This window comes from Rhipicephalus microplus, chromosome 7 (genome assembly GCF_043290135.1).
Source record: "Rhipicephalus microplus isolate Deutch F79 chromosome 7, USDA_Rmic, whole genome shotgun sequence".
NCBI lineage: Eukaryota > Metazoa > Arthropoda > Arachnida > Ixodida > Ixodidae > Rhipicephalus > Rhipicephalus microplus.
In genome coordinates, this window is record NC_134706.1 from 82,264,032 (window position 1) to 82,283,218 (window position 19,187).

Sequence of the window (19,187 nt, forward strand, 5' to 3'; positions counted from 1 at the left end):
CGCACCAGTGTCGACCAGTGCGGTCACGTCGTGACCGTCAATTGAAAGTGTAATGTCGGCGATGACAATCTCGTCTTTCGTCGGTTCATTCGAAATGTGCGGCGCTTTGTGCGGCGGTAATGCGGGATTTTCAAATATTCGGCGATTCGCAACCTTCCCCCCTAAGGTCGCTGCTTTTAGTTTCCCCGGCGTGAACTGGGAGATCTTCCTCTCGCCATGTCCGTGGTGCTACCTCTATTAGATAGGGGAATATGACCTGGGGAGGGCGAGCGTGACCGGAACCCAGGAGAAACGTCCCGCGGGATCGCCGTGCTCGTATCAACGTTGCGCCTTCCGTCGAAATAGCGCTGAGGGGTAGTGGACGGAAATCCTTGATACCCGGCAACGCGATGAGGACAATACCGCACGATGTGGCCTGCTTCCCCACAATGGAAGCACAGGGGCCTGTAGTCAGGGGTACGCCATATGTCAGTTTTGCGGAGTGGTGGTCGCATCGGCGTCGACGTTTCCCTGTAGTACCAAGGCACTGTCAGCGGCTGTTGCTGGTGGTACGGCTGAAGTGGTGGCAAGTTAGATCTAGGCTGTCGACGGAGAATATCTGCATATGTTGGCCTGACTATTTCAGTGTTCGGCTCGGGAAGTGAAAGCGCTTGCCTTATTTCTTGGCGAACAACTTCTGTGACCGACGCAATCGCGCAGTCATTCGGTGTGGCGGCGAGCTTCTTCACCTCTTCATGCACAATTTCGCGTATCAGGTCACGCAAAGAACGCTCGTCAGGTGTCACAGTGGTCACAGCGGTTGCGCTGATTTGTCCGCTGTTGTTTGGGCGGTCGTACTGGTGGTACTGTAGCTGTAGTGCGCGTTCGATGGTGGTCGCCTCCTTCGAAAATTTGTGGACGCTTGAAGGTGGGTTCCGTACGAGACCAGCAAACAGCTGCTTTTTAACACCACGTATGAGGTGGCTGATCTTTCTGTTCTCGGACATATCGGGATCGGCTCGATGAAAGAGACGAGCCATGTCCTCAACAAACATAGCAACAGACTCGTTGGGCTTTTGAATCCGTGATTCGAGGAGTCGTTGTGCATGCTCCCGCCTTTCGGTGTTTGCGAAGGTGTCCAGGAACTTCCGTCGGAACTCGTCCCACGTTGACCACACGCGATTCGTGAACCATGTGCGAGCCCCGTCTTGAAGAGGAAAATACACGTACCCCAACTTCTGTGCGGCGTTCCACCCGTTAACGTTGGCTGTGCGCTCTAACTCCTCAAGCCAGTCATCTGCGTCCTCATATGTGTTGTCATGGAAGTCCACAGGAGTTTAAGGGGTGAAAACAGTCACCTGTGTCGTGCTTGGGCTCGTCATGGTGGGGCAACTGCTTCCCGGCGCGGTAATGTTTTCCGTCCAAGGACCGAACTCTGGGCTCAGACCTAACAGGCGGCGGCTGGCGCGGTGAACGGGTGTTTCGACGAGTGGAATTCTTTGTGAACTAGATCCCGGGTTGTTGGAAGGTGTCCTGGACATGTACCCAGCTCCTCTACCAGTGTCACGACGCAGACACAGCAGGAGTCCGATATAGAAGAGCTCACTTTAATTAAAATGAAAGGCGCTCGTAAAGATGACCGGGCAAGAGCTGTTTCTTCCTCTCTGGCTGTGCGAGTGCTCCTCTGCAGGTTGAATGTGGCAATATCCTGAGGTTTCACCACGGAGTAAGCCAATGAGGTAGTTGCAGTGGTTGGTAACCAGCATTACGGTTAAACCGGACGCAATTGTAAGAACGGCAAATAGGAGCACGATGCTTTTGCGTTCAGTAAAAACAGGAGATGGCGTAAACACCACCATGGCGTCAGGTTGCGCCACACATGAAAGGCTAATAGGGACTGAAGCTTCCGGAGGCAAGGTGATGTCGTCGTCAGCGATGAGTTTGCAGAGCAGAGGTGAATGGTCGGGCGATGGAAATTCACAAATTGGCACTAGGGACACCTCCGCACGGCAACAATCGATGATAGCTTCATGACGTGATAAAAAATCTCAACCCAGGATGAGGTCATGAGAGCAAGATGGTAGTACAATAAATTGGACGATGTACGAAACGTCTTGGATGAGGACGCGCGCCGTACACACAGCCGAGGGATGAATGCGTTGCGCGCTAGCCGTGGACAGCACGATGCCACAGAGAGATGTGGTCACTTTCTTCAGTTTGCGACAAATTTTTGTGTTTATCGCAGAAACGGCGGCCCCAGTATCAATTAACGCTTGTGTGGCGACTCCCTCAACATTGACATCAACAACATTTTGCGGCGAAAATGGGGGCCTTGATAATTGCGCAGAAGTTGTAGTTCTTGCCTCTGGAACTGCACTGACTAGTTTCCCTCCTCAGGAGGTGGTCTACGACGCATAGGAGATGGCGATCAGCGTTGAGGAGATGGTAAACAAGAAGTTGATGGGCGACGATCCGAGTCAGAGTGCCTCCGTTCGTATGTAGACGTGGTGGCCTGCTGCGACGCATATGTAGGAGTTCCAAAGGAGGCGTACGCAGGTGTGGGATGGCGGCGGCAGTAGCGTGCAATGTGGCCAGCGATGCCACACGCGAAGCAGATAGGACGGTTGTCATGGGTGCTTGCTGGATTCCGCGCCGACCAGTTGTGCCCTCGCGATCTCCGGCGTCAGCGTAGCTCTGGCCGACTGGGCTCCCCCTACGTCACCTCCTGACGCCGACGACCTTCACCGACAGTGTAGCTCTGACCGACTGAACGTGCTCTACGCCATCTGCTGACGCCGACATGAGCTCTCGCAAGTGGTGCCCCGTGCTCGGACTCCTGTGACCGTGTTTCCATCTTTCCTATCTCTCCTATCCCCCAGTTTGTTGTCGCTCCTTCTGGCTTATCATTTCACGTCTCTTCCTTTTTGCTACACCTTTTCTTCTACCCCTTTTATCCCTCCTCACTCCCATCGCGATTGGTAAACCAAAGCTTAGCTACGTCTGCCAAGTAAAAGATAACGTAGGCGAGCTTAGAGTCGTCATGCCACTTGTTGCTGGTGCTTACGCGTTCGTACAAGGAGAGCCAGTCTTGGACGTCTTGCTCACCACTGCCGCTGAAGATTGGTGGGTCCCGTTGGCGAGTAGTGCCGGGCAGGTAGACGGCGCAGCCGATGGTGCTGGCTGGGCTGGGACGGGCTGGTTGGCGACTGCGTCAGTCATGTTTCGCGGTAGTCTCTCGGGTAACTTGCGAGAGCGAAGCTCCAGGTCTGCTTGGGGATCTCAGCAGCCTCCATCAAATGTGATTACGTTTATTCGAGCAGAGAAGTCGCAACGAGGTCGCGACGGAAAATGGGTGTACGGCAAGTCTGGCACAGGCGGCACAAGCTCTCGCGCAAGCAGAGCACGGGGCTTTTCGTTATCTTCCGAAGGCGCATGCGCGTTGGTGAGTATGCTCCCCTACAATACCCCCGTGGTGAAGGGTAGCCATCCTGGCGACTCAGGGAGTAGGCACAATGAGGGGGTCGTAGTAGGGCTTGAGACGGTCGACGTGTACGGTCTCGCGTCCTCGACGTCACAAGTCTGGTGATTGTGTTAGTGGCTCGATGATGTAGTTCACCGGGGAGGTCAGGTCAATGACACGGTACGGACCATGGTACCGGGCCAAAAGTTTCGAAGGCAGACCAGGAACGTGTGGGGGCACCCAAAGCCACACAAGGGAGCCAGCACGAAACGTAGCAGCTATGTGGTGAGCGACGTCATGTCGAGTATTTTGTAGACCTTGAGCCTCACTTGTCAGAGACCGAGCCAACTGACGGCAGTCTTCAGCGTATCAGGCGATTTCCGAAAGCGGGGAGCACTCAGATGCATCAGGGTGGTACGGGAGTATAGTGTTGAGTGGTTGGGAAGGTTCGCGGCCGTACAATAGAAAGAACGGGGAAAAACCGGTAGTCGCTTGCGTCGCGGTGTTATAAGTGAAGGTAATAAAGGCAATACAGCGTCCCAGTTAGTGTGGTCGGAGGAGGTGTACATCCTCAACATGTCACCAAGTGTGCGGTTGAACCGCTCAGTGAGACCATTTGTCGGTGTATGGTATGCAGTAGATTTCCGGTGGATGATGTTGCATTCAGCGAGGATAGCTTGGATGACCTCCGACAGGAACACTCGACCATATCACTGAGTAATTCCCGTGGAGCACCATGGCGTAGAATGAAGCTGCGGAGAATGAAGAGTGCAACTTCGTGGGCGGTCGCTGCCGGTAGAGCTGCAGTCTCAGCGTAGCGTGTCAGATGATCGACTCCGACAATAATCCACCGGTTTCCAGAGATACTATATGGGAGGGGGCCATAGAGGTCTATACCCACGCGGTCAAATGGTCGAGCCGGGCACGGGAGCGGCTGTAACATGCCAGTTAGGTGCCGCGGAGGTGTCTTGTTCTGTTGGCAGGTGGTGCAAGACTGAACGTATTTCTGCACAAAGCGATACATTCCTCGCCAGTAATATTGTTGGCGCAGCCTTTCGTAGGTTTTCAGGACACCTGCGTGAGCACTTTGGGGACCTGCATGGAAATTCATGCAGATGTCAGAGCGCATATGAGTTGGGACAGCAAGGAGCCACTTCCGACCACCAGGCATGTAGTTGCGGCGGTACAGAATGTTGTCTCGTAAGGAAAAGTGGGCTGCTTGCCGGCGTAGCGCTCTCGTGGAAAGGACAGCAGATGGATCGGTAAGGTAGTCGACTAACAAGGCAAGGTATGGGTCTTTGCGAGTGGTTCTTAAGATAGAGAAAGGAAGAGAAAAGTGAGCTCCGTTATTGTCTTCTTCAGGAGCGACACCGCCACAGAGCTCACAAGAGATGGGGGTGAGGAGGGATAAAAAGGGTAGAAGTAAAGGTATAGAAAACAGGAAGAAGAAGCAACAACAAACTGAGGGGATAGGAGAGACAGGAAAGATGGAAGCATGGTCACTGGAGTCCGAGGACGGGGTACACTTGCGAGAGATGTTGTCGGCGTCTGTAGATGGCGTAGAGCAGGTCCAGTAGGTCAGAACTGCACTGTCGTCGAAGACCGTCGGCGACAGGAGGTGACGTAGGGCCAGCCCAGTCGGCCAGAGCTACGAAGACGCCGAAGGTCGCGAGCGCGCGGAGCACACGGGCGCACAACCGGTCGGCACGGAATCCAGTGAGAGGTATGGGTCTTTACGCTGCTTCGAAAGCATGTCAGTGGTGTCAAGTGGTGACAAGGTGGTAAAAAGGGGTGACAGAGAAGCCACATCTGGTGTTAATGGCCCATTAACACCAGATGTGGCTTCTGATCGGGAAACTGCATCGGTGTCCGCATGCTTGCGACCGGAACGATATACTACACGGATGTCGTATTCCTGCAATCAAAGTTCCCAACGCCCCAGACGTCCGGACGGGTCTTTCAAGGTGGACAGCCAACATAGAGCTTGTTGGTCTGTGACCACGTCGAAAGGACGGCCGTAAAGCTACGGGCAAAACTTCGTAAGCGCCAAGATTATGTCCAAACACTCCTTCTCTGTCACGGAGTAATACAATTCAGCCTTCTTGAGAGCGCGACTTGCATAAGCGACTACGTATTCGGTTTGGGTGCCTTTCCGTTGTGGCAAAACTGCACCAAGACCGATGCCACTTGCATCGGTGTGAATTTCTGTGGCCGCAGCAGGGTCGAAGTGACGAAGAATAGGTGGTGAGGTCAGCAGGCGGCGCAGCTGGCGAAATGCGTCGTCACATGCAGGTGACCATGCAGATATGCCTTTGCTGTTGGAAAGCAGACTCGTGAGAGGTGCGATGATGGACGCGAAGTTGCGCACGAAGCGACGAAAGTAGGAGCAGAGACCGACGAAACTTCGTAGGGCTTTCAGTGATGTAGGCAACGGAAAGTCAGCGACAGCTCGAAGCTTATCGGGATCCGGAAGAACACCGTCTCTGGTGATGACATGTCCCAAGATGGTTAGTTTTCGTGCTTCGAAGTGGCACTTCTTGGAGTTAAGTTGTAGGCCTGCAGAAGTTAGACACGTCAGAATCTCGTGGAGGCGAGCAAGATGTGTCGGGAAATCAGATGAAAAGACTACGATGTCGTCCAGGTAACATAAGCAGGTTTTCTACTTGTGGGCACGCAAGATGGTGTCGATCATGCGCTCAAATGTGGCAGGCGCGTTGCAGAGCCCAAATTGCATGACTTTGAACTCATATAGGCCATCCGGCGTTACAAAGGCTGTTTTAGGGTGATCACATTCAGCCATTGGCACCTGCCAATACCCACAACGCAGATCCAAAGATGTAAAGTACTCGGCGCCTTGTAAACAGTCAAGAGCATCGTCTATTCGTGGTAGCGGGTAGACATCTTTTTTCGTAATATTGTTTAAGCGGCGATAGTCGACGCAAAATCGTACGGTGCCATCTTTTTTTTTGACCAGAACCACAGGTGATGACCAAGCGCTTTGAGAAGGCTGTATGACTCCACGTTTAAGCATGCCATCTACTTGCTCCGTAATGACGTGGCGCTCTTCGGCGGAAACGCGGTAAGGACGCTGTCGCAGAGGCGAATGTGAGCCGGTGTCAATAGTATGAGCGATAGTGGTGGTGCGGCCCAAAGCAGGTTCTTGAAAGTCGAAAAAAGAACGAAACTTGTTAAGGAGAGCAACAAGTTGGCGGCGATGCGAGAGGGGAAGGTCTGCGTCAGTAGCATTGTCGAAGGCTGACGAACTTGATGGCTCAGACGCATGAGTGATTGCAGCAATGTGACATGGCGTTTCGTCGGGAAGAATAATATCATCGATATGGTCGACAGGTTGCACATATCCTAACGTTTCACCACGAAGTAAGCCAATGGGGTAGTTGCAGTGGTTGTTGACCAGCATTACGGTTAAACCAGACGCAATTGTAAGAACAGCAAATGGGAGAACGATGCCCTTGCGTTCAGTAAAAACCGGAGATGGCGTAAACACCACCGTGCCGTCAGGTTGCGCCAGACATGAAAGGCTAATAGGGACCTAAGCTTCAGGAGGCAAGGTGATGTCGTCATCAGCGATGACTTTGCAGAGCAGAGGAGAGCGGTCGGGTGGTGGAAATTCACATGTTGGCACAAGGGACACTTCGGCACGGGAACAATCGATGATAGCTTCATGACGTGATAAGAAATCCCAACCCAGGATAAGGTCATGAGAGCAAGATGGTAGAACAAAAAACTGTACGACGTACAAAACGTCTCGAATGACGACGCGCGCCGTACACACAGCCGAGGGATGAATGCGTTGCGCGCTAGCCTTGGACAGCACCAAGCCACTGAGAGATGTGGTCACTTTCTTCAGTTTCCTACAAAAGTTTGCGTTCATCACAGAAACGGCGGCCCCGGTATCAATTAACGCTAAGGTGGCGACTCCCTCAACATCGACGTCAACAACATTTTGCGGCGAAAATGGAGGCCTTGGGAATTGCGCACAAGTTGCAGTTCTTGCCTCCGGAACTGCACTGATTAGTTTCCCTCCTCAAGAGGTGGTCGACGACGCATAGGGGATGGCGATCGGCGACGAGGTGATGGGAAACGAGCAGTCGATGGGTGGCGATCCGAGTCGGAGTGCCTCTGTTCATATGCAGACGTGGTGGTCTGCTGCAGTGCGTAGGTAGGAGCTCCGAAGTATGCGTGCGCAGGCGTTGGACGGCGGCGGCAGAAGCGTGCAATGTGGCCAGCGATGCCACACGCGAAACAGATGGGACAATTGTCTCGGGTGCGCCACTCATTAGATGGACGGAAAAAGCGAGGTGGGGGCCTGTAGACTGGAGGCGAGGCCGGAGGAGGTGGAGCCGATAAGGCGACTGGATGCGGTGGGGGCCGCGCGACCACAGCTGCGTAGCTGAGAGGTGAAGGCGGCGCAGTTGGTGCGTAGCCAGCAGTTGAGAGATCAGATGGCACCGAAGTGCATTGGTAAGAGGCCGGCACTGTAGGGAGTGCATTGCAAATTTCAGTGCGTATGGCCTGCTGCATATTCGAAGGGAGGCTTGTCGTGGGCGCGTCACTATGCGGCAGCAGGGAAAGCTGTCGGGCGACTTCCTCCCTGATGAAGTCTTTAATCTGGTTCGACAGAGTTCCTTGGTGAACGTTGCCATTGGCGAGTGCGACGGCCGAGATCGAATCTGGTGATGGGACACTCTGTCGGGCGATGGAACGCTGACGACGCAATTCATCGAAGCTCTGGCACAGGCTTACGAGGACTGCCACCGTGGTCGGGCTCTTCGCCAGCAACATCTGGAATGCGCCATCCTCGATGCCTTTGAGAATATGTCGAATTTTCTCTTCTTCAGGCATGGATGAGTTAACACGCCTGCAGAGGTCGAGCACATCCTCAATATAGCTAGTAAAGGTCTCACCAGGTTGCTGGGCTCGGTGGCGCAGACGCTGGTCAGCGCGGAGCTTGCGGACCTCTGGTCGGCCGAACGCTTCGGTCACGAGGGTCTTGAAGGTGGACCAGCTGGCGATGGTGGTTTCGCGGTTGGTGAACCATAGCTTGGCGACGTCAGCCAAGTAAAAGATGACATAGGCAAGCTTAGAGTCGTTGTCCCATTTGTTGCTGGCACTCACGCGTTCGTACAAGGAGAGCCAGTCTTCGACGTCTTGCTCACCACTGCCGCTGAAGATTGGTGGGTCCCGCTGACGGGTAGCACCGGGGCAGGTCGACGGGGCAGCCGATGGTGCTGGCTGTGCTGGGATGGGCTGGTTGGCGACTGCGTCAGTCATGTTGTACGGTAGTCTTTCGGCCAACTTGCGAGAGCGGAGCTCCAGGTCTGCTTAGGGATCCCCGGCACCTCCACCAAATGCGATGATGTTTATTAGAACAGAGGAGTCGCAACGAGGTCGCGACGGAAAATGGGCGAACAGCAAGTCTGGCAAAGGCGGCACAGGTTCTCGCGCAATCAGAGCACGGGCTTTTCGTTGTCTTCCGAAGGCGCATACGCGTTGGTGCGTATGCTCCACTACAACTCGTATAATGAAAAGGCGCTCGGTAAGCATGAAAACAAGAAAAAAAAAGGGCAGATCCCACGTACTTGGGAATCGACATTATGCGAAGCATGCGGAGGTAAGGTGACCATGTTGCATCTTTTTAATTGAGCGACATGTCATGAAACGACGCTAATTATATGTACAGTGTCAATTTTTATGAAAGGGAACACGAGAACACGTGGCCTGCGCGCTCCGGCGGCTGCTGGCAGCGCGTTCAAGCGGAAACGAGAGCAACCGCAGTCTCTTTTAGCGTCATCTCGCGGCGAGCAAAACAATTTGTCGCTGATATGGTACCAGCAGCAAGATTGTGACCCCTCCCCCTTCAAGGCAATTACGGGCTCTCCCGTAATCACCTTAAGAGGCAGGGGGTCGCAATGTTGCCGTTCTATATCGGCAACGAAAGGTTGTTTTGCTCGCCACGAGACGCTAAAAGATACTGTGGTTGCTATCGCTTCCGCTTGAACGCGCTGCCAGCAGCCGCCGGAGCATGCAGGCCACGCGTCGCCATGTTCCCTGTCATAAAAATTGACACTGTACAAATGTTGCACGCACAGACATATGTAGAAGAGTTGCAGATGTTTATATAACCAGTTGTTTGCACTTGCGCAATGACGTCAAATAGAACATGCGTACTAGCAACACCAGAAGCTGATAGGAAGCGCTGATGCTCGCGACGATACTGGCCCTGGACACTTCTACGTAAATTAACTTCAGCGCATGACTTTAACCCGACGTGACGGCTCTATCAAAGAAGCACATATGTAATGTTTATAAAATTGGGTAGGCAGCACTGCGAACCCTTTTGACGCTTCAGGAAGAGATTCGCGTCTATTTGAAAGGTAGTTCCGAGTCCTGGCGTAACTCTGTGGTAAAATGCCTCATTGGCACGCAGAATACTTTGGTTCGATTCCAGTTGGGACCCTGGAATTTATTCTTTGCATTCGTCGGGTTGACGCTACCTATGTCGGCTATGAACGCTCGTGCGTAAAAATTGCCCATGTGTGTCATTACTGGGTAGATACTAAGTGTCAATCAACTGTGGCACATACCCGCGTACCAGCGGCACATACCCGCCAGTGGATATGTGCCACTTTATGGCGGGTAGTGTCTGAGGACTTACGCAGCGGGATTGTGACATTATTCATGTCTTGACCAGCGCGTCATATTCGTTAAACCATTTTATCCTCCCATACTAACTTTGGTTCACGCCAAGTTACAAGGGTGACCACAAGAGCACCCAAACGTAAGCGACTAGATAGATGGATACGCTCCAAGTCGCCGAAGCTCGCTAAGAAATGTTTCGAATTTAAAACACACGTGACGACTCCACCTTGAAGTGCTAACCATGGCCAGCACACAGAAAAAAGAAACAAAAAACACAAGAAAGTGCACCACAGCATTCGTGTCATGCACTTTTTTGTGTTTGTTCTTTTTTTATGCACTGATCTCCATGAATATGTGCCAACTAGCCCAATTTGCTGGTTTACTTCACCTTGAAGTGCTCGCACCAGCTTGCCGTGACGTCTTAGATGGAAGTAAGGCTTAGAAGTCTGTCGGTAAAACAGAATGTTTACATTGAGGCACTAAAAAAACCTGTAGTATAGCCACTGTAAACAAAAAAAAAACATTAACTGAACCAATGTGGCTGAAAACCACAAATATCTTGTGCTTCATGATGTTCCACTTACGTCCAAGCTTCGGCGTTTACTTCAAGTTTACTTACTTCAAAAGTAAACTTAGGCCTCCGTTTCCTCTTCAAACAATTATTCTATTACGGTGAAATCAATGACAGCTGAGCTCGAAAAGAATAATGCATCTCTTCGAACTGGTTCGTTGTTTCAGTTTAATGACCAGTTCATTGGCACGAGCCCGGTTCAAAGAGCACGGTCAATGGCCCGTGGCGGATCCAGAGGTGGATGGTAGGGGTGATCACATCCGTTCCCTCCCAAAGGTTGTATCAGCACTCCCATTCCGCTCCCTTCAGTGCCAGTCATCTACCTCTATCACCGATTAGGACAGATTAGGGGGACAAAATTAACGGTATTTATGCTGTGATGTGGTTGTTAAGACGATAGTGATTGCTGAAAACAAATGTCAAGATTCTCCAGTACAACTTTGAGCAACCCCCTCCCCCCACCGAAAAAAAATGAGTGGCTCGATCTAACTGTTCATGAGCGCAGGAACGGTGATGTCACCCGCATGATGCGCAAAGTGCAAAAATACAGACGCATGCAAAACCGAGGCAGATGAGTCTCCCTACTTCTTCCTCTCTACCTTCTCCCCTCAAACCGGCGAACACGCGTTCCCGCCACTGACCGCAGCCGACTCTCTCCAAGCTCGCGGGTCTTGAAAAGCGTCTGCTGAAAAAAAGTACAAAGTCGTTTGCGTCCAATTTCTAAGGAGCTTCGCTCATTGGTTGTATTAGTACACGGAAATGCTAGTTATGATTACCATACATCTCACTTGCGTGAGGATTACAAACATACATGTGACTTAATGCCTTGTACTTTCTTTCAACCCAGTGGTGGGCAAGGAAGAGAAGGGCACCAAGAAGAAAGTCAAGGAAGCTTCAGGTCAGTAGTGCCTTATGTTCTTCATTCCTCAAGGTTGCTCTGGGCCTTATTCACTTTCCCAAATAGTTTAAAAAAAGCCCGTAGTTGTCCACAGTTGTCAACATATGAACCTGTCGTGATTACGTTTATTCGAGCAGAGAAGTCGCAACGAGGTCGCGACGGAAAATGGGTGTACGGCAAGTCTGGCACAGGCGGCACAAGCTCTCGCGCAAGCAGAGCACGGGGCTTTTCGTTATCTTCCGAAGGCGCATACGCGTTGGTGAGTATGCTCTCCTACAATACCCCCGTGGTGAAGGGTAGCCATCCTGGCGACTCAGGGAGTAGGCACAATGAGGGGGTCGTAGTAGGGCTTGAGACGGTCGACGTGTACGGTCTCGCGTCCTCGACGTCACAAGTCTGGTGATTGTGTTAGTGGCTCGATGATGTAGTTCACCGGGGAGGTCAGGTCAATGACACGGTACGGACCATTGTATCGGGCCAAAAGTTTCGAAGGCAGACCAGGAACGTGTGGGGGCACCCAAAGCCACACAAGGGAGCCAGCACGAAACGTAGCAGCTATGTGGTGAGCGACGTCGTGTCGAGTATTTTGTAGACCTTGAGCCTCACTTGTCAGAGACCGAGCCAACTGACGGCAGTCTTCAGCGTATCAGGCGATTTCCGAAAGCGGGGAGCACTCAGATGCATCAGGGCGGTACGGGAGTATAGTGTCGAGTGGTTGGGAAGGTTCGCGGCCGTACAATAGAAAGAACGGGGAAAAACCGGTAGTCGCTTGCATCGCGGTGTTATAAGTGAAGGTAATAAAAGGCAATACAGCGTCCCAGTTAGTGTGGTCGGAGGAGGTGTACATCCTCAACATGTCACCAAGTGTGCGGTTGAACCGCTCAGTGAGACCATTTGTCTGTGTATGGTATGCAGTAGATTTCCGGTGGATGATGTTGCATTCAGCGAGGATAGCTTGGATGACCTCCGACGGGAACACTCGACCATATCACTAAGTAATTCCCGTGGAGCACCATGGCGTAGAATGAAGCTGCGGAGAATGAAGAGTGCAACTTCGTGGGCGGTCGCTGCCGGTAGAGCTGCAGTCTCAGCGTAGCGTGTCAGATGATCGACTCCGACAATAATCCACCGGTTTCCAGAGATACTATATGGGAGGGGGCCATAGAGGTCTATACCCACGCGGTCGAATGGGCGAGCCGGGCACGGGAGCGGCTGTAACATGCCAGTTAGGTGCCGCGGAGGTGTCTTGTTCTGCTGGCAGGTGGCGCAAGACTGAACGTATTTCTGCACAAAGCGATACATTCCTCGCCGGTAATATTGTTGGCGCAGCCTTTCGTAGGTTTTCAGGACACCTGCGTGAGCACTTTGGGGACCTGCATGGAAATTCATGCAGATGTCAGAGCGCATATGAGTTGGGACAGCAAGGAGCCACTTCCGACCACCAGGCATGTAGTTGCGGCGGTACAGAATGTTGTCTCGTAAGGAAAAGTGGGCTGCTTGCCGGCGTAGCGCTCTCGTGGAAGGGACAGCAGATGGATCGGTAAGGTAGTCGACTAACAAGGCAAGGTATGGGTCTTTTCGAGTGGTTCTTAAGATAGAGAAAGGAAGAGAAAAGTGAGCCCCGTTATTGTCTTCTTCAGGAGCGACACCGCCACAGAGCTCACAAGGGATGGGGGTGAGGAGGGATAAAAAGGGTAGAAGTAAAGGTATAGAAAAGAGGAAGAAGAAGCAACAACAAACTGAGGGGATATGAGAGACAGGAAAGATGGAAGCATAGTCACTGGAGTCCGAGGACGGGGTACACTTGCGAGAGATGTTGTCGGCGTCTGTAGATGGCGTAGAGCAGGTCCAGTAGGTCAGAACTGCACTGTCGTCGAAGACTGTCGGCGACAGGAGGTGACGTAGGGCCAGCCCAGTCGGCCAGAGCTACGAAGACGCCGAAGGTCGCGAGCGCGCGGAGCACACGGGCGCACAACCGGTCGGCACGGAATCCAGTGAGAGGTATGGGTCTTTACGCTGCTTCGAAAGCATGTCAGTGGTGTCAAGTGGTGACAAGGTGGTAAAAAGGGGTGACAGAGAAGCCACATCTGGTGTTAATGGCCCATTAACACCAGATGTGGCTTCTGATCGGGAAAGTGCATCGGTGTCCGCATGCTTGCGACCGGAACGATATACTACACGGATGTCGTATTCCTGCAATCAAAGTTCCCAACGCCCCAGACGTCCGGACGGGTCTTTCAAGGTGGACAGCCCACATAGAGCTTGTTGGTCTGTGACCACGTCGAAAGGACGGCCGTAAAGCTACGGGCAAAACTTCGTAAGCGTCAAGATTATGTCCAAACACTCCTTCTCTGTCACGGAGTAATACAATTCAGCCTTCTTGAGAGCGCGACTTGCATAAGCGACTACGTATTCGGTTTGGGTGCCTTTCCGTTGTGGCAAAACTGCGCCAAGACTAATGCCACTTGCATCAGTGTGAATTTCTGTGGCAGCAGTGGGGTCGTAGTGGCGAAGAATAGGTGGTGAGGTCAGCAGGCGGCGCAGCTGGCGAAATGCGTCGTCACGTGCAGGTGACCATGCAGATATACCTTTGCTGTTGGAAAGCAGACTAGCCAGAGGTGCGATGATAGACTCGAAGTTGCGCACGAAGTGACGAAAGTAAGAGCAAAGACCAACGAAACTTTTTAGGGCTTTCGGTGATGCGGGCATAGGGAAGTCAGCGACAGCTCGAAGCTTATCGGGATCCAGAAGAACACCGTCTCTTGTGATGACGTGTCCCAAAATGGTTAGTTTTCGGGCTGCGAAGTGGCACTTCTTGGTGTTAAGTTGTAGGCCTGCAGAAGTTAGACACGTCAGAATCTCGTGGAGACGACGAAGATGTGTCGGGAAATCAGCTGAAAAGACTATGATGTCATCTAGGTAACACAAGCAAGTTTTTCACTTATGGGCACGCAATATGGTAATCATGCGCTCAAATGTCGCAGGCGCGTTGCAGAGCTCAAATGGCATGACTTTGAACTCATATAGGCCATCCGGCGTTACAAAGGCTGTTTTAGGGCGATAACACTCAGCCATTAGCACCTGCCAATACACAGAACGCAGATCCAAGGATGTAAAGAACTCGGCGCCTTGTAAACAGTCAAGAGCACCGTCTATTCGTGGTAGTGGGTAGACGTCTTTCTTTGTAATCTTGTTTAAGCTGGGATAGTCCACGCAAAATCGAACGTTGCCATCTTTTTTCTGTACCAGAACCACGGGTAACGACCAAGCGCTTTGAGAATGCTGTATGACTCCACGTTTAAGCATGTCATCTACTTGCTCCGTAATGACGCGGCGCTTTTCGGCAGAAACGCGGTAACGACGCTGTCGCAGAGGCGAATGTGAGCTGGTGTCAATAGTATGAGTGACAGTCGTGGTGCGGCCCAAAGCAGGTTTCTGAAGGTCGAAAGAAGAGCGAAACTTGTTAAGGAGAGCAACAAGTTGGCTGCGATGCGAGGGGGGAAAGTCTGCGTCAATAGCATTGTCGAAGGCTGGCGAGCTTGATGGCTTAGACGCATGAGTGATTGCGGCAAAGTGACATGGGGTTTCGTCAGGAAGAATAATATCATCGATAAGGTCGACAGGTTGTACATATTGTCACGACGCAGACACAGCAGGAGTCCGATATAGAAAAGCTCACTTTAATTAAAATGAAAGGCGCTTGTAAAGAGGACCGGCCTAGAGCTTCGTCTTCCTCTCTGGCTGTGCGAGCTCTCCTCTGCAGGTTGAATGCGGCATTTGCCTCCCTCCAGGAAGAGCATCGACCCGATGCTCGGCTACAGAATACGCGGTGTATGTAGTTGACGTATTACGCAACTGGCTCACTGCAATATGGCTTCATCCGAACAACGTGTACGATTTCAGATTTTTGAGCTCGCGAGGAACTGTCAGGGATGACCTCATAATTCACGTCACTTAGGTGCCGTACAACATTGTAGGGACCAAAGTACTTCTTCAGTAACTTTTCAGAAAGGCCGCGTCGATGAATAGGGCTCCAGAGCCACACTTTCTCGCCTGGTTGATAAGTGACGTATTGGTGTCGCAGGTTATAACGTTGTGCGTCGTAACTCTGCTGTCAGCCGATTCGCACACGTGCTAGCTGCCGTGCCTCTTCAGCTCGTTGAGTAAAGGCTTGAACATCCATGTCTGTATCGTCGCAGTCGTGCAGCAGCACGGCATCAAGCATTGTCGTCACTTCACGGCCATAAAGAAGACTAAATGGCGTGCTCCGTGTAGTTTCCTGCTGCGCCGTATTATAGGCAAACGTCACGTATGGTAGAACGTCGTCCCAATTTTTATGATCCACGTCGATGTACGTACTGAGCATATCAGCAATTGTCTTGTTGAGGCGTTCTGTTAAGCCGTTGGTTTGTGGGTGGTAGGAGGTATTTTTTCAATGCGCTGTTCCACTCAACTCAAGCACTGACTTGAGGAGCATAGCCGTGAAAGCGGTACCTCTGTCTTTTATTATAATTCTAGGAGCACCAAGCCTCAGAACGATATTTTCAATGAAAAATCGTGCTGCTTCTACTGCGGTTCCACTTGATAAAGCCTTTGTTTCTGCGTAGCGAGTAAGATAGTCCGTAGCGACAATTACCCACTTGTTTCCAGTATGGGAAGTCGGAAATGGTCCAAGGAGATCCATTGCAATTTGTGCAAAAAGCATGGTGGGAACTTGAACTGGTTGCAACGATCCGGCTGGTTTTAAAGGTGGCGATTTTCATCGTTGACAATCGAGGCACGTGCGAATGTAATGCTTTACAGTGCCTGGAAGCTTCGGCCAGTAGTACTTGTGTTGGATTCCGGCCAATGTGCGCGTGTATTCGAGGTGGCCGGAGGTTGGCTCATCGTGGCAAGCGCTCAGGATCTCATCGCGAACGGATGTCGGGATGACAAGTAAGTGGGCATTTCCACTGGGGGCAAAGTTCTTCTTGTATAGGACACCACTGCGCAAGCAGAATGATGGCAGGCTCCTTGCAAATATCTTGGGAACGCTTGTAGACTGGCCGTTAAGAAAACTAATAAGAGGGAGCAACTCACTGTCTTCTTTCTGCTTAGACGAAATGGTGACTGTGTGGACCACTCCTAAAAATGCCATGTCATCATCTTCTGAGACATCGTCTTGCTTTATAGGCGACCTGGATAAGCAATAAGCATCAGAGTGCTGCCGTCCCGACTTAGAGACGACTGTCATATCCCATTCTTGTAGGCGTAAGCTCCAGCGCGCTAGCCGACCGGATGGGTCCTTCAAGTTGGTCAGCCAGCAAAGGGAGTGGTGGTCGCTGACTACGTGGAAGGGGTGGCCGTAGAGGTATGGGTGAAACTTCAGAACTGCCCATACTACAGCAAGAAATTCCTTTTCCGTTGTGGAATAATGGGACTCGGCACGGGAAAGCGTCCTACTTGCATATGCAATCACTCTCTCGGCTTAGTCTTGCCACTGGACGAGTACAGCGCCTAAACCTACGTTGCTGGCATCAGTGTGGATCATGGTTGGAGCGTCCTCGTCAAAGTGAGCAAGCACAGGTGGTGTCTGCAGGCGGTGTCGTAGACCGTCAAATGCTGCTTGTTCCTCTTCGCCCCATAAAAATGAAACATCGTCTCTCGTTATGCGTGTTAAGGGTAACGCTATGTGCGAGAAATTGGCGATAAACCTGGGGTAGTAGGCGCAAAGGCCAAAAAAAAAAACGTCTTACGACCTTCTTTTCTGTTGGCACTGAAAATTTTCGGACGGCGTCAATCTTGTCGGGGTCCGGACGAACACCTTCATGGCTTACCACATGTCCTAAGAATCGGAGTTCCTTGAAACCGAAATGACATTTCTCAGGTTTCAGCGTTAAGCCAGCGGACCGTATTGCTCAAAATACTAACAGCAGCCGTCTCAGATGTTCCTCGAATGTTGGTGAGAAAACAATGACGTCGTCGAGGTATACCAGACACGTCTGCAACTTAAGGCCTGATAGGACGGTATCCATCAGTCTCTGAAATGTTGCTGGGGCTGAGCACAATCCGAAGGGCAAGACTAAACTCGTAAAGCCCGTCAAGCGTAACAAAAGCAGTCTTTTCTCTGTCCCGCTCATCGACCTCGATTTGCCAATAACCGCTTTTCAGGTCCATCGACGAGAAGAAGTGTGCATGCCTCAGCCTGTCAAGTGAATCGTCAATACGCGGCAGTGGGTATACGTCTTTCTTTGTCACGCGGTTCAGCTTGCGGTAGTCCACACAGAAGCGTAAGCTGCCGTCTTTCTTCTTAACTAGCACTACAGGTGACGCCATAGGGCTCTTTGACGGCTGAATGATGTCATCATTGAGCATTTTCAGGACTGCTTCGCGTTCTTTCGGTGCCACGCGGTATGGGTTTTGTAGAATTGGTCTTGCCGTCTCTTCCGTTATAATTCGGTGCTTTGTTAGTGGCGTTTGATTTACCCTCGAGGTCGACGAAAAACAATCTTCAAACTGGCCGAGAATATGTAGAAGACTCTGCCTCAGCGCTGGCGATAAATATGTGCTCACGTCGACAGGCAGTGGTGTTGAAGCGGCCGGCGTCTCTGCCTGTTGTACTGCGAAGCGCTCGCGGAGTTCTACAATTTCTTCGAAGTATGCAACTGTGGTACCCTCTGTAATGTGTCGACGCTCGTTGCTGAAGTTTGTCAACAGAACCTCTGCTTGCCCAGACACTACACTGACGAGACTTCTGGCAATAGTGATTCCTCGAAAGAGTAAAAGCGTCGATATTTGTTCCGCGACACCTTTTCCAGTATGCTGCGTGTTACACGTGACAGAGACGAGGCGGCATGACAACGGTGGCATGGTCACGTCGTCAATCACGCGCATGGGCTTGCGCTGCAGCGCTGCGCTATGATCCGCTGAGAAGGCCAGTACACCATCCGGTATATTTATGATGGCACCGTACTCCCGCAAGAAATCCATACCCAAGATGTCCTGTTTACAACACTCAGAAAGAATAACGAAGGTTACCACGATTGATGAATCCCCGATCTTGATTCGTGCGGTGCACTTTCCGGTAGGCGTCAGCAGCTGGCCTCCGGCTCCTCTAATTTGCGGCCCCGTCCATTCTATTTTTACCTTCTTGAGTTTGTCGGCCAGATTCGCACTCATTATTGAAAGGTCCGCACCAGTGTCGACCAGTGCGGTCACGTCGTGACCGTCAATTGAAAGTGTAATGTCGGCGATGACAATCTCGTCTTTCGTTGGTTCATTCGAAATGTGCGGCGCTTTGTGCGGCGGTAATGCGGGATTTTCAAATATTCGGCGATTCGCAACCTTCCCCCCTAAGGTCGCTGCTTTTAGTTTCCCCGGCGTGAACTGGGAGATCTTCCTCTCGCCATGTCCGTGGTGCTACCTCTATTAGATAGGGGAATATGACCTGGGGAGGGCGAGCATGACCGGAACCCAGGAGAAACGTCCCGCGGGATCGTCGTGCTCGTATCAACGTTGCGCCTTCCGTCGAAATAGCGCTGAGGGGTAGTGGACGGAAATCCTTGATACCCGGCAACGCGATGAGGACAATACCGCACGATGTGGCCTGCTTCCCCACAATGGAAGCACAGGGGCCTGTA

The 19,187-nt window shown here is 51.8% G+C and overlaps 1 protein-coding gene across 1 annotated transcript in view; it reads left to right on the forward strand.

The window, feature by feature from the left end:
* LOC119179801 (uncharacterized) overlaps positions 1-19,187 on the forward strand; it is a 70,296-nt gene that overhangs the window by 22,198 nt on the left and 28,911 nt on the right. Inside the window, exon 2 of the mRNA XM_075868212.1 lies at positions 11,518-11,568. Coding sequence (XP_075724327.1) covers positions 11,518-11,568 — 51 coding nt within the window. The remainder of the gene's footprint in view (positions 1-11,517; positions 11,569-19,187) is intronic.